This window comes from Antechinus flavipes, chromosome 3 (assembly GCF_016432865.1).
Source record: "Antechinus flavipes isolate AdamAnt ecotype Samford, QLD, Australia chromosome 3, AdamAnt_v2, whole genome shotgun sequence".
Classification (NCBI taxonomy): domain Eukaryota; kingdom Metazoa; phylum Chordata; class Mammalia; order Dasyuromorphia; family Dasyuridae; genus Antechinus; species Antechinus flavipes.
Genome location: NC_067400.1, coordinates 569,686,141 through 569,700,609, shown reverse-complemented (window position 1 = coordinate 569,700,609; position 14,469 = coordinate 569,686,141). Strand labels below are relative to the sequence as shown.

The 14,469-nt window shown below is 46.8% G+C and overlaps 1 protein-coding gene across 1 annotated transcript in view; it reads left to right on the top strand.

Annotated features, from left to right (window-relative positions):
• Positions 1-14,469, top strand: part of HIVEP3 (HIVEP zinc finger 3) — a 666,961-nt gene that overhangs the window by 626,857 nt on the left and 25,635 nt on the right. Inside the window, 3 exon segments of the mRNA XM_051987908.1 lie at positions 747-922; positions 9,208-9,294; positions 13,115-14,118. Coding sequence (XP_051843868.1) covers positions 747-922; positions 9,208-9,294; positions 13,115-14,118 — 1,267 coding nt within the window.

Sequence of the window (14,469 nt, the reverse complement as noted above, 5' to 3'; positions counted from 1 at the left end):
CTCAAACTCTTCAAAATGTAAATAAATTTAGATCCTTTGAAGATGAATTGAACCAAATCTATTGTGTGGGCAGTGAGTTTTAGGCAGGACTTCGATAAGGTGAAGAAAGAGCCTGAAGGAGGGCTGAGACTGAGAACATTTCGTAAGTGGTTCAGTTAAAAGAAGAGAAGGTTTGGGAGGGAGTAGATGGCTGTCCTTTGAATATTTGAAGGGCTGGACTGTCACACTGGAAGGAGGATCAGACTTATCTACTTGACCCCAGAGTTCAAAACTAGACTTAGAGAACATTGCTCAGGAAGCTGGCTCCTGGGGACCCAGAGATAGTGATTTATGGGGAGGAGGAGGATGGGTGCCATTCTTAAACCACTGAAGACCAGGTTTAGTCACCTGCTTTTTCTGAGTCGGGGAGGGCAGTCATTGCTGCATCCTGCCCTCCTTCTGGTAGGTGTGGAGTTGCCCCTGCTATTCCCAGAGCCCCAAAGCAGAGGTCCAGGGAGCAGGGACGAACTCTGCTTCCCCAAAGGGCCAAGTGTTGAACTCCCCCAGAGTGTACGGCTTCCCTGCTGTGTTTTGTGTTTGCCTCAGCTCTCTGTGTCCTCCCATAATCATGCATCTTTCCCTTTGGGTAACCCTAACCTGCTGAACGAACCCAGGGGGCTACTTCTTCCCAGGTGGGGGATCTTCCTCTTCTCCTCCTTCTTCTTCTTCCTTTTATTTTTTTTTATCATGACGCCTGTTGCTCATAGGTACAAATCAAATGAAGAATATGTGTATGTGAGAGGCCGCGGACGAGGGAAATATGTTTGTGAGGAATGTGGAATTCGCTGCAGGAAACCAAGCATGCTGAAGAAACACATTCGCACGCACACTGACGTCAGGCCCTATGTCTGCAAGCATTGTCACTTTGCTTTTAAAACCAAAGGTAAGAGATGGGAAGCTCCCGCTCCCTTCCTGTGTCCAGGCCGTTCCTGGCAGTGAGTGAGCCCCGGTCTCGCCGGACCAGCCAGGCTGAGTACTTGGGCTGCCGAGCCTCAGCTCTGCATGGTGCCCTAGGCAGTGGGCACTGGCCCGAGGCACCCCTTTGGTTCTCCAGCCGTGTTCCAGGAGGGGGCTTCCAACCACCATCAGGGAAGAAGGAAAAAAAAGCAGGCAGGAGGACTCCCCATTCCCAGAAACCAGCCCCTGATCCATTCATTCCATCCTCTCAGGTTGGAAGCCATCGTGGCGAGTGCATTCCCTGACCACGCCATTGTTCTCTTGGAAATGGCTGCAGCTTTTTCCTCATCATTCCTTTCCTTTGGCATAGCACGATAGCGTTTCCCCCAAAGGACCGATAAAGCCTGGCATCCATACTCAGTCACAGAAATCTTACTGTTGTCGGAAGTCATTCTGCTCAGATCCACAAAGCTCCCACATGATCACTGCTCATGGCAAGCAAGATTTGCCCCAGTCTCACCCACCCCCATGTTCCATCCGCCTCACCATCCCCAACTTGCCTTTTCTCTGCCCCATCTCCCCACCCAGAAATGCCCGTGTCTCCTCTTCCCCTTCTCAGCCCCCTACTTCTCTCCTCCACACACGCAGCCTCATCCTCCCCATTGCCAACCACAATTCACTTTCTTGGCGCGGCTACAACTTGCAGGAGGCGCTTGGGCTGGGATGGAGGGGAGACAAGCAGGAGAGACAGGAAATGGGACAGTTGGGGCCAGCATTCTAGACAGCACCTGGGTCCATCAAGGCAGAGAGAAGAAGAACCGACGGTGGCAAAGGCAGGCTCTGGGCTCTCCTGCTAATGGCAGCACCAGGTGGCTGATTCCCAGGGCTTCAGGAGAGTGGGCTGAGGACCATGCAGGATATAGGATTCATGTCTATGTGGCTGCTGGTACTGCCGGCGGCCCTTGCATGGTATAAATTAGGTAGGGTAGTGCAGTGGAAATAACCTTTGCCTTGGATTCTCAAGGTTGGTACTCTGCCATCCACCAGCTGTCTGCCCTTGGGCCACAACATGCCCATATGTAAACTGAGGAACCTGGGCCAGATGGTCCTCAAGGGCCCTTCTAACCTTAATAATCTGTGCATCATTGGGAAATACAGAATAAGCTTGGATCTGCCTGTAGTAGGGCTTTTGTTTCTTAAATTAGGCAACATTGGGTAGAGCTCTGGATTTTTAGTCAGGACAGATCTGGATTCAAATTCTACCTCTGACAGAAGCTATGTGGCAGATCACTTGACTCTTCTCAGTTTCCTCATTCACAAAATGGGGATAATGATGACATTATTAAAGGGCAGCTAGTTAATATAGTGGATAGAACACTAGCTCTGGATTCAGGAAGACCTAAGTTCAAATACAGCCTCAGACACTTAACCCTTACTAGCTGTGTGACTGTGGGCACTTAACCCTAATGGCCTTGCAAAAATGAAACAAACAAACAAACAAAAAAACCAACCCAAATAATATTACGTGTAGAATTTAGTACACAATGCAGTAAGGGGAGTGGAGAGTCAGGTGAGATAATGCATGCAAAGTACCTCTCAATACCCCAAAAGAGGCTCTCAGTACTTCAGATCATGACTTCCAGGAGTCATATAAGGCAGAAGGGAGGAGGAGAGAGGCAAGAAGCTGCATACACTCAGGATCAGCCTCAGAGCCCAATGAGCAGCCGTTCTGTGAAAGTTTCTCAATCTTTATTTGTCACGAAGAAGTTTCAGCCATATTGCTGACTGGCTGTCTTTTCTCATTAGACAAACAACTCCCTGAAACTGAAAAAGATGGCAGCTTTGTGGTTCCCGCCATCACTCTTTAGCGCATTTAGTTCCATTTCTTGGCTGTCTTTCTTTTCCCTTCATTTCTTTTTAGAGCTTCTGGGATATTTTCATATTCTCTGATTTCCTTCAATGTTTCAGGGTTCCTTGGACTTCCTGGGATCTCCTTTGCTCTCCTCAGTTCTCTAGCTTTCACTTGGCTTAAGTTTTGGTTACCTAAGTTTTTTTTTTTTTTAATAGAATAGATATGGCCATGGATCTCTTTTCCCACATTCCTTTTTTCCCACGTTCTTCACAAGTAGAGTCGTGTCAGCAGGATTTTTTCTCTTCTGGATTCAAGCCAAATGTCTTCCCTGGGCTATTGAATGATATTGGCAAACAGCTGGGGGAAGGGACTTGTTCAAAATCTCCCAACTGTTGCTCTTCTCCAGCTTCCATGACATCACACACTGCCCTTGAAATAATTTCTTCCCCTTTGTTTCTTGAGGAGAGAGAGGGCCTGAAGCAGTGAACCCTGCTCTTGGTGGTACCTTAATGTTTGGGCCAGCCTTCTCTCCACTTCTTCCCCCGAGTGTGTGACTCTTCCCACAAGCACCACTGGCCTTCCTGGTGGTTTGGGATGGGACATGTTATCTTTCCCATCCCTCTCCACTAAAGCACCCCTTCAGGCTGAGCCTTGGCCCAATTTCCAAGATGACCACTTCTGCCTTGAGAGCCTGTGAGTTTGCTTCCTTCCAAGAATTTCATCAAAGAAGCCATGTTTCCAAAGGAGCCAAAACCACTTCAGTTCTTCCTGGTGGAATTCAGACCTGCCTCCACAAACTAAATTCAGGAGGTGTCATCCCAGCTCTTTTGTATACCTCACTACTACATACATCATCCCTTCTATCTTCTGCCCCTTTCCATAGGCTACTTTCTTTTTGGGGGAAATTTGCTATTAGCAAATTCGATAAGATGTTGACTTATAACATCCCCCTTACCCCCCAGAGGAAGTTAAATTTAATAGGGGATTCTGAAGATTGAAATGCTTTTGAGACTTTAAAGGAATGGATCTTGAATGGCACTGTCACAGGTAGTGACAGAAAAGGAATCCCTTCGATCAGACCCTATAGATGACCAATGACTCTGGCTAAGGACAGCCCTGTTTGGGGAAGTCAACATCCACATGTTGAAGTCACTGGCTCTATCTTCATCAAGTATCCTATTCTTCTCTGGGAAGCATGTTTGCCACATTCTTGAGAGCCCACAACAAGGATGTAGAGCTCAAGTGATTCCCCAGTACTGAACTGACATCCATCAAGTCTTCTTTCTTCAGACATCTCTATTACCCTTTCTTCCTGGACTCAGTGCAATTCCATTAAAAAAGCATTTATTAAGCCCCTACTAGTTGCTGGTCCCGAGAGATGCAAAAAATGGAAAAGGGGATGACATTGAGAAAACAGTACCTGTCCTCGAGAAGCTTACGTTTTCTTGGAAGATCTTGCATTCTCCTGGCTCTGTCTGTCTTTGCTTGTTGGTCTGCTTCTCTCCCCTGTCTGCTTGTCTGTCTGTCTGCTTTCCTGTCCTGGTCTCTGCGTTCAGATAAAGTGAGATTGACTTGGTTTCTCTAAGAGTCGAGCTCTTGGCAAAGAATTATGAAGCCAATGGCAGTAGCCCCGGGGAGGACAGAGCACTGGGGACCTGATTCCTCTGGCAGGCGTTGGGGCAACGAGAAAGGAGCAGAACCTTGAGGCTGATATATACCCTTTGGGTTCTGGTCCACAGGTACCATATGACAGTTGACCATGGACTATTTCCTGGATCTAGAAAAATCCTGCCTTTAGGTGGTATGTAGGTCTTTGAGGTTGAGTTAAGTCAAGAGTGGTCTCCTTGTTCCAGACACTCCATCCTTTCTCTATTTTCTTGACTTCTATCTCCACCCTTGTGATTGAGTTCTGGGATGAGCACAAAAGACCCAAGTCCCTGAGATCTCTCTTCCCTGAAAATTAGAGTCTATCTCCATCCCAAGAAGGGAGTAATTGAAAATCATAATTGTGCTTCTCAATCAAAGGGTCGTAAGCCCAATGGGGCCCACTCCTGGAGGATGACGAAGGGAAGAGAGGAAGGGGAAACTGATGCTATAATTCATCTGACCTGCTTCCTCCAATTTTCTCAGGTGTCTACTCTCATTCCTCAATTCCTATCCAGTCCTGGTTCCCTTTCTTTAACAATTCAATCACCAGACACCTGACTGGGGTCTTAGCAAAAGAAATTGGTACCATCTAATCTACTTGAATGGGGCTGGTGCCATATTATTCTTGGATATTGGCAATTGGAAGCAAAAAACAATAGTAGTGGCCTGGGTCTCTTGAGTCCCAGATTTTTAGTCCTGCTTCTATCCATCTGCTAGCTCTAAGGCCTTGAACAAATCACTCCCCTTTCCTGGGCCTCAGTTTCCCCTTATGTCCTTTCCAGCTCTGGTAGCTTACAAATCCATGGATCTCAATATTGACATTAGCACCCTCTCCTGCTTCCTCTTCTGAATTCTGGTGGTCCTGGTAGATCAATCATTCAATAGACCATCCCGATTTCATTATCCTTCGTCTCTAGCTGGGGGCTACCCTAGAAGGAAGCTGAGGGTAATACTTGGTGTTGCTTTGGTTCAATAGCAGTGAATTCAGAATAAGAAGATACAAGTCAAATCTCAGCTCTCCATTCTCCAGCTGTGTGACCTTGGCCCTTCTTTCTCTCCAAGCCTCAGTTTCCTGCCCTATAAAATGAAGAGGCTGAGCTAGAAGATCTCTAAGGTCTTTTCTGGCTCTCACAGTGTATGGATATCACCCCATCATATTCCCAGGCTGTGCTTTTGTTGACCCTCCCCAGGTTTCTGACTGGGGTAAGCACTTGCCCTCTTGAGCTGCCCCATGAAGGGAGAATCCCAGAAAGGAAGAATGAGTGGGAAGCAAAGAAGTCCTTTTGCTTTGGTCAGAGGCAGCCATGGTCCTGTGGGCCTCTGGGATTGCTACCATGCAGCCTGTATGTCAGGGATAGCACCAAAAGCTTGGGCATGGGCATCACGGCAGATTTGGAATGAGAATTTGGAATTCTCTCTCATAGTCAAGAGACTCTTGACTCTGCCCAATTGGGTGCCTGACTGACCAGAGGATCCAACAAGTTATCCAAGGAACAAATGCACAGATGAAAGTAGGAAAGAGTCCTGAATATGGGCCTGGACTCATACCCTTGCCTTCCCACTATTAATATCTGTCCGGTCCCTTTTCTTTGAGTTTCACTGATTATTGATCTTGGAGTCAATGATCGCCAATTTTATTTCCTGCTCAGAATCTTATGGAATATGGGAGCTGATAAACAAGAGGAGTTATTGAGGTCTGAGATGGTGAGAGAAGACCTCCCATAGGAGCTGGAATTTGGACCAGACCTTGAAACTTGGGTAGAATAAACTGTGAACAGGGGAGGGCATCCCAGGCAGGGAATAGTGTGTCTAAAGCCATGGAGGTGAGACTAGGCCAGGTGTATTAGGAGAGATAAGAAAGAAAGTTTGAAAATGCAAATAAAGAAGAAAGGGGGGGGAGGGAGAACAGGGATAGGAGGGGAAACCTCAAACTGTATTTTTCTGTAAATTCCCCAAAAGACAAAAGGATGCAAGCCAAATTTATTTTCTGGAAAAGAATGTAAACAGTTTTGTTACTGAGAAAGAATGAGGCCATTTAGAAATCAGCCCTGGGCTTAGCATTCCTAGAAGGGGAGAAATGTTTCTCCCTTCACCATCTGCACCATTTTCCACTCATTCCTTTCCTTCCCTATTGCTCCCTAGATTCTTCCTCCATTAGTTTCCCAAGGTCTGCCCTCTCTCTCTCTCTCACCCTCTCCTGGAAACATCAGGTCTCCATATGCTTGGTGCAGCCATTCCCACCCCAAAATCCATGGCCAACTTTTCCTTTTTCCTTCTAACCCAAGAGTCCCTTCCGCCATGATGGGAAAATCCCTTTGAAGTTTTCATTGTGCTCAGTTCAAAAAGCTGGTTCCGAACTACTTCAGACACAGATGATTCTGGTTAGTTCAATCCAGTTCAGCAAACACTGATTAAGAGATTAACATGGATGAGCTCTAAGCCTTCTGGGAGGCAGATACAGGTTCAGATAACCCATAATGCCTGCTCTCACCTTAAGTGAGGAGCCACATTAAAAGTCTTGCGCTCTGGGTTGGGGAGGAAGAATCCCTCTGGTGCCAAAAAGTCACAATAGATAATAAACTGAGGGGATGATGACCCAGAGAAAAGAGAGGTTGTGAGAATTATGGGGGGAGGGGAAAGGAAGAGAAGTACTATAGCCATTTTCATCTAAAAGTGATTAGATTTCTCATCAGCCAGAGTGAAAAGGATGGAAAAGAGATGAGCTGTTTGAAAACTGAAGGGGAATCAGATAAAGAGAAAAAATTAATTTCTTCTTCCTTCTCCCCAATCTCCAGCCTGTGGTAGATGGAACTGATAGAAGAGGTGATGAGAAGAAATTGTTCCCCTCCTCTTCCCTACATAGGACTTGGAGTCACAGGGAATTCCAACTTAAGAGAGTTCATTAGGCCCCCTATATAATATCTGTGAGCCCTCGTGTTTTATATCTAAGATATAAACAACTGTGAAGTAACTCAATAACTTTGTGAATAACCATATCATTGCTTGGATTGGATGTGGTCATTCACAGAGTAAATGACACTTCACAGTTTATCTGCAGTAATACTGATACCAAAAGAACTCTATTACCTTTCTGGAATATATATTCTCTCACTACAAAAACTGTAATAGGGCTGGTCTGGTCAACTTAGATGGGAAAGAGGGGAAAAGAAAGGGGGGACAGGACTTTTGGACCTAAATTGACACCAAGAGAAAGCCTAGCATCTTACACAGAAAGCCTAGCTTTGAAGACAAATGCATTTAGATCTGATCCCCAGGACATCCCAATCTCACCAGGGCCCCGGAGCTTTGGTCGGAGATAATGCTTCATTAAGCATTAATTAATTTACTGGTAAAGGTGGAATGAGAAAAACAATTTGAAAGTTCTCTTTCTGTTTTTTCTCTGCCTCTCCTTCCACTTCTCCCCTGCAAGCAATCATATCCCAGCTCCACCTTAGCAGAGAGATTTCAGGGATGCCCAGCCCAGGGAGGGAGAAAGACCTTGGTCCTAGACCTGGCATTTTGTCCTTGGCCTGGGATACTGTCCTTGAAGGGCCCACTTCGCCAGAACTATAGCAGGGGGACCCAGAGAAGAAGCTTGGGGCTTTGTTTGCTGGCTTGATGTACCTTTCTCTGCTTTGACCAGGATACCTTCCTCCCCACCCCACCCCAACCCCCGACACAGCTTTAATTGGGGGTTACACCTCTGGGTGTTTCCCCAGATCTGGACTTTGGGGGTGTATGTCTTGGGCTATGGGAAAATTTTATAGGAGTAGATCTTGGCCATAGGAGGGACTCCATAAGGGAAGATGGCTTCACTGACCATGGTGGCAATGGGCAACAAGTTCATAGCAGGAGAACTTTGTAACCTGTATCTTGTTTCTTCTTATTTTGTTTTCTTATTTCATAATCTGACCCTTATCTCCATCCTCATGCTCCCTTATCCCATCCCACTCCATATTTTTCCTACCACTACCTCCTCCCATCCTCATAGAACTTTGCCTCAATCCATTATCCATCCTTCCTGATTCCACTCCCTCAAAATCCTTTATTCACTCTGCAATATCCAGTCATCATTCCACCCCAATCTCCCCTTCTCCTTCCATCCTCCAGCTCTAACCATCTCACGTTCCCCCAGCCTCATCCCATTCTGACTTCATCCCACCTACCAAAAGCTCACCTCATCTCATTCCATCAACATCTTGTTCCTACCCTTTCATCAGCATTCATATCCCTATCTCACAACCCCGCCATGAGCCTACTTCTTATCCTCAACCTACCTTCATGCTACCCACTCTTCTCCCATTCCACCCCACTGCATCCCAATTCCATGGTCATCTGATACTATCATCATTTTAGCTTTTCCTCTTTCTGTCCCTGGTCTCTGCTGTTCAAATGTCATCCTACCTCATCCTACCTCCCCTCATCCTGTTCCCAATCCCCCTCCTCCTTGACCTCTCTCATTCCATCCTTCCTTGTCCCTTCCTAGGCAGCTGGGTAGTAGCTGTGGCTAAATTTCCACATTTAGAGATGGTGCCTTCAAAGCAGGCTCTGGTTTGCTCACTTGCTCCAAGTCCCCCTCATCCCTGTGTGCCCATCCCCTACTTCCCTTGTGCCATGCTCTGGGCTAGCCCCAGCTCTACAGATGTTCCTAGGACTGGCTCTGCTGGGACTTCCCTCCCCATACCAACTTATCCCCCTCTCTGACTCTCCGCCAGCCCCTCGGGAAAAAGTCACTCTGACCTTTGCCTCTATCTGTCTGTGCTTCCTTCTAGGGAATCTGACTAAGCACATGAAGTCCAAGGCTCACAGCAAAAAGTGCCAGGAGATGGGGCTGCTGGTGGAGCTGGAAGCCGAGGAAGGTATGATCCCTACAGGGCCTGCCTGTGCCTGCCTGGCCTGGGATCCTGGTCGGAGATATGCCATTGGCTCATGGCACAGCCTGGGAGTGGGATGGGACTCCTGGATGGCCCTGTGACCCCTTAGACAACTCCATGACATGCAAGTGAATTTGGTTTGGTTTTAGTATCACCTCCCTGATGTCACAATCATTTTTGAAAATGAAGGACAAACAGAAACCTCAATGAGTAGGAGCTGCCCTACTGAGGATCAGGCAACCAAACTTCCTTCCTCCTTCCCTTCCTCTTTCCCTTCTTCCTTCCTTCTTTCCTTCTTTTTTTCCTTGCTTCCTTCCCATCTTCTTTTCTTCTTCTCTCCTTCTTTCCCTCCTTCTTTTCCTCTCTCCCTCCTTCCTCCTTCTTTCTCCTTTTCTCCCTCCTTCCCTCTTTTCCCTCCTCCCTTCCCTCCTCCCTTTCTTCTTCCTTCCTTTCCTCCATCCTCCTTTCCTTTCCTTTCCTTTCCTTTCCTTTCCTTTCCTTTCCTTTCCTTTCCTTTCCTTTCCTTTCCTTCTTTTTCCTTTCCTTTCCTTTCCTTTCCTTTCCTTTCCTTTTTCTTTCCTTTCCTTTCCTTCTTTTTTTCCTTTCCTTTCCTTTCTTTCCTTTCCTTTCCTTTCCTTTCCTTTCCTTTCCTTTCCTTTCCTTTCCTTTCCTTTCCTTTCCTTTTTCTTTCCTTTCCTTCTTTTTCTTTCCTTTCCTTTCCTTTTTCCTTTCCTTTCCTTTCCTTTCCTTTCCTTTCTTTCCTTTCCTTTCCTTTCCTTCCTTTCCTTTCCTTTCCTTTCCTTCCTTTCCTTTCCTTTCCTTTCTTTCCTTTCCTTTCCTTTCCTTTCCTTTCCTTTCCTTTCCTTTCCTTTCCTTTCCTTTCCTTTTTCCTTTCCTTTCCTTTCCTTTTTCCTTTCCTTCCTTCCTTTCCTTTCCTTTCCTTTCCTTTCCTTTCCTTTCCTTCCTTTCCTTTCCTTTCCTTTCCTTTCCTTTCTTTCCTTTCCTTTCCTTTCCTTTCCTTTCCTTTCCTTCCTTCTTTCTTCTTCCCTCCTTCCTTTCTTCCTTCCTTTTTCCCATCCTTCCTCTATCCCTCTTTTCCCTCCTCCCTTCTTCCTTCCTTCTTTCTTTCCTCCCTTCCTCTCCCTCCCTTTCTTCCTTCTTTCTCCTTTCTTCTTTTCTTTCCTTCCCTTCTATAGGCTCCATCTCTTTCTTTAAAAACATGCTTTAAACCTAAATCACCCAAACCACTATCACTGAGACTAACAGTAGGTCCCAGGCCAAGCTGACTTGGTCCAGGTTTGGGCCTGTCTCAGAGTGAATGTAAAAAACAAATTGTTTCTGTTTTGGCCAGAAACCCTAAGGGTCTTTCCTTCCCAGTTTTCTTTTCTTTCTTTCTTTCTTTATTTTTTTGATTAAGTATTTTTTTTAAAAAAGCCATTCTCTGTCCCATTTCTTACCTAGCCTGAGTCACTGAATGGGTGTTGTCTCATCAAAGTGAGACTCATTAAAGATCTTAGCTTAAAAAGGCCAAGGTCTCCCGCTGCACTCAGGACCATCTCCTATCATCCTGATCTACATCTGGCCACTGGACTCAGAGAGTTCCAGAAAAAAAAAAATGAGGCAAGGTGACCTTGCACAGCCCTCCTTCACTGAAATCCAGCTGATTAGCATGTCATGGTATCCCCACTCTGATGTCATCAAGGCCCTTTCTGAGAACAAAAGACAAACACATGTTGCTAATAGCCAGCTCAGATGCTCTGTGACAATGACTCCAAGTCCCTTCTCCTCTGTGTGCCCCATTTTTCCCTACTGACAGTCCATGGCTCTATGGATCAGACATTCTATCCAAGGCCTCTTTCTGTTCATGCTTCAAATCTGTGGCACAAGTGGGAAACTCATTCTGATGATTTCTAAGCAAGCTTCCTCTTCACTTAAAACCTGCCTTGTTGAGCAAGTCCCAGCGGATGGGATTATCTTGAATTGAGCATGAGTGCCCTCTAGTGGTAGCATCCCTGAAGCTCTCCTCCAGGATCATCGGTTTTTCTTCCTGAAATTATGGGGGGAGGAGGATGGATGGGGAGAGGAGGGAGGGCAGCTGTGAGCAACCCATCCCAATGAAGAGGCCTCAGGAGCCATCTGTTTGCCAAAATGCAGAATCAAAGAATGTACAAGTGGGATGGACCCTTAGAAACAGTCTTGTCCAATCCGTTATGTTATAGAGGAGAAAATAAGGGACGGGTTATTTGCCTCCCCCTTCCCTCTATCCAGGACACACAGCTACAAGAGTCAAAATGGTGATTTAGATCAGGACTCTCCTCCTTCCGAGTCCTAAGCAACTTCACCTTGGCCTGGCTGCCTCCCATTCCCAACTGTGGTGTTCACTTCTGAGGCCACGTGAGGAGGGAGTTTTATAGTCTGATGCAGGGCCAGCGGAGGCCAGCCAGAATGGGAAGGGGACTAGAGGCCAAATGAGGATTGGGCAAAGGAACCGAGGATGTTTAACTTAGAGAAAAGAAAACGGGGAGGGGGGAGAGAGAGAAGATGAGAACACAGTCCCTGTCTCAGGTGTCCCAAAGGGCTATTGGTGGAAAAGCGATTCAACTTGTTTTTCTTGGACTCAAAAGGAAGGACTAGGAGCCCTTAAGGGAAATTTTCAGGGAGATAGATTGCAATTTCATAGAAAGGCAAACTAACTAACAGAACTATCCAAAAGTGGGATGTTCTGCCTGGGGAGAGAGGTGGGTTTCTCATTAATGGTCATCTTTAAGTATAGATTGAATGGGACATCTAAAGCACTGGTCCTGGAGTCAGAAGGGTGTGAGTTCAAATTCAGACTCAATTCTAGCTTTGTGACCTTGAACAAGCCACTTAACCCAGTTTGCTAATAACCAGATTCCTACAAAGAAAAAAGCATAGGTTGAATGACAATTTGTTGGAATCGGAATAAAAGTTATTCCCACTGAAATATGAGCCAGAATATATGCCCTCTCAGGTCTCTTTGATGATGAAATTTTGTGATTCTGTGAAATCATTTTCCTAAACCTCAGTTTTCCCCATCCATAAGGCTTGGAACAGATGCTGATGGTGATGCTGATTGCAGTACCTGGGATTTATAGAGGCCTTCGGGTTTCACAAATTTTATTTGTTTATTTATTTAACATTACCTTTAAGGTCTTTGATTATCCTGTGGCACAAATGGAAGTTCATTTTGATGATCACTAATATTATTAGTAATAGTATAATTATTACATATATAATATAATCATTACACATATAATGTAAATAAATTATAATATAATAAGATTTCTCCCAACTCAAAGCTCTAATAGTCCTCATCATCCAACCCTTCCCCAGATCCCATGTATATATAAGGAAACTGAGACCAGGGAGTTTAGGTAAATAGCCAAAAGTCACACGGCGAGTTAGAGCCGGAAGAAAGCCCAAACCTTGATTCCAAGCTCAGGACCCTTTGCATTGCACCCATAGGCCTCTAACTGCTCATGGCTGCTTGCCCTCTAGGCCAAAGCTCAGTGAGCTACGAGTTGTACTCTCTCTGGCTAGGAGAGGTCCTCCCAGTGACCAGAATATCTAAGTTAGAAGGGCCTTTGGGACCTTCCAAGCCAACCCTTCCATGGTACAGAGAAGGAAAGGCGGTCTGGGAGGAGAAGTCCTTTGCCCAAGGACATACACCCTTTTGTGAGTCGGGCCCTCTCCCTGTATCTTGGGGCCTGGGGCCTGGTGGGTGGGTAAGCCTGGTCCGCTCGGCCTTGTCCAAGCCCCTGAGCTTAGTCTGTCTCTCCTTCAGGAGCCAGCGATGACCCCTTCCAGGATTCCGAGGGGCGGGAGGGCTCTGAGGCAGTGGAAGAGCACCAGTTTTCTGATTTGGAAGAATCCGACGAGGATGAGGATAATGAAGATGATGAAGATGATGAGGATGAGGAGGAGAGCCAGGATGAGCCCACTCTGAAGCCCTCAGAAGGGCCACCACCTTCTGGACACTCAAAGGCTAGCTCTCCACCAGCTCAGGACAAAAGCCCCCGAGCAACCCCATCTTTGCCCCAAGACGTTACCTCGCGTGACCAGCCCACAGCAAGCTCGAGATTGGAGGCGAGATGGCCAGCAGACTGGAGTGAAGCTGCCACCTGTCAGAGCCACTTGTGTCTCCACCAGCCAGCTCTGATTTCCCGGAAGCCCTTGGCTCCTGGTGAGCAGGAACTGGCTCCAAACCAGCAGGGGGGGATCTTAGCCATGGGCCCGTTGTTGAGCTCCCAAGCCCCATCCCCAAGAAGGCCGTGGTCCCCTGGCAAAGAGCCCTGCAGCAGCAGACCCATGGTCCCCCGAAAACACGCACTAACCAAAAATGAAAGTCCTCCCCAGCGCTTTGCACCAGCTGGAGAAATGCCATCCTTCCAGGGTGGCTCTCCTGGGAGAGGGGCTTCCCCCGGTCCATGGATGGCATCTCCTCTCAGGTGCATGTCACCCTCGACTCACTTGTCCCCAAGAAGAGAACTGTCCCCACGAGCCTATCTCCCACCAGAGGGCGGGGTCTCTCCGGAAAGGAACTTGTCTCCTAGCCAGGAGATGATACCCCTGAGACACTCATCCCCCAAGAAAATGTCTCCAGGACTTTCTGAGTCCCCCCCACGGTACCCACTGCCAGGGAAAAATGACTTAGTGTTCAGAAGTGGCACAGCAGCGGATGAGCAAACCCTGGGCAGTCTCACAGTCGCTCAGCGTGGCCTCTTCTCTCAAAAGCCTCTACCTCACAAGCTCCTTGGCAAAAACGTGGAGACCTCTGAATCTAAGATGGTGAGTTGGTACACTCTTTCAGTGCCTCTTCCCGGGGTCTCCTTAAGGGCGGTATTTTTCCCCATCATTCAAGACATTACCCATTAAGGGTATAAAAGGAAAAAGAAGTTAGGAAGAGTGGAGTCTCTCTCAAAAGTTCTGTCTCCCCTGGACAAAAGCACAATAATGATTCCTCCCCACAGATTGAATATTCAGTCTGTGAAATTGGGTTTCCAGTTCTTAATTGCTCCTATAGATATGTTCAAGGATTAAGGCCATATTCTAGAACTATAACCAACACCATGATCACCTTTTACACCCTCACTATCACTCCCACCTTAAGCATCCTCATTATCACCACCATTACCAACA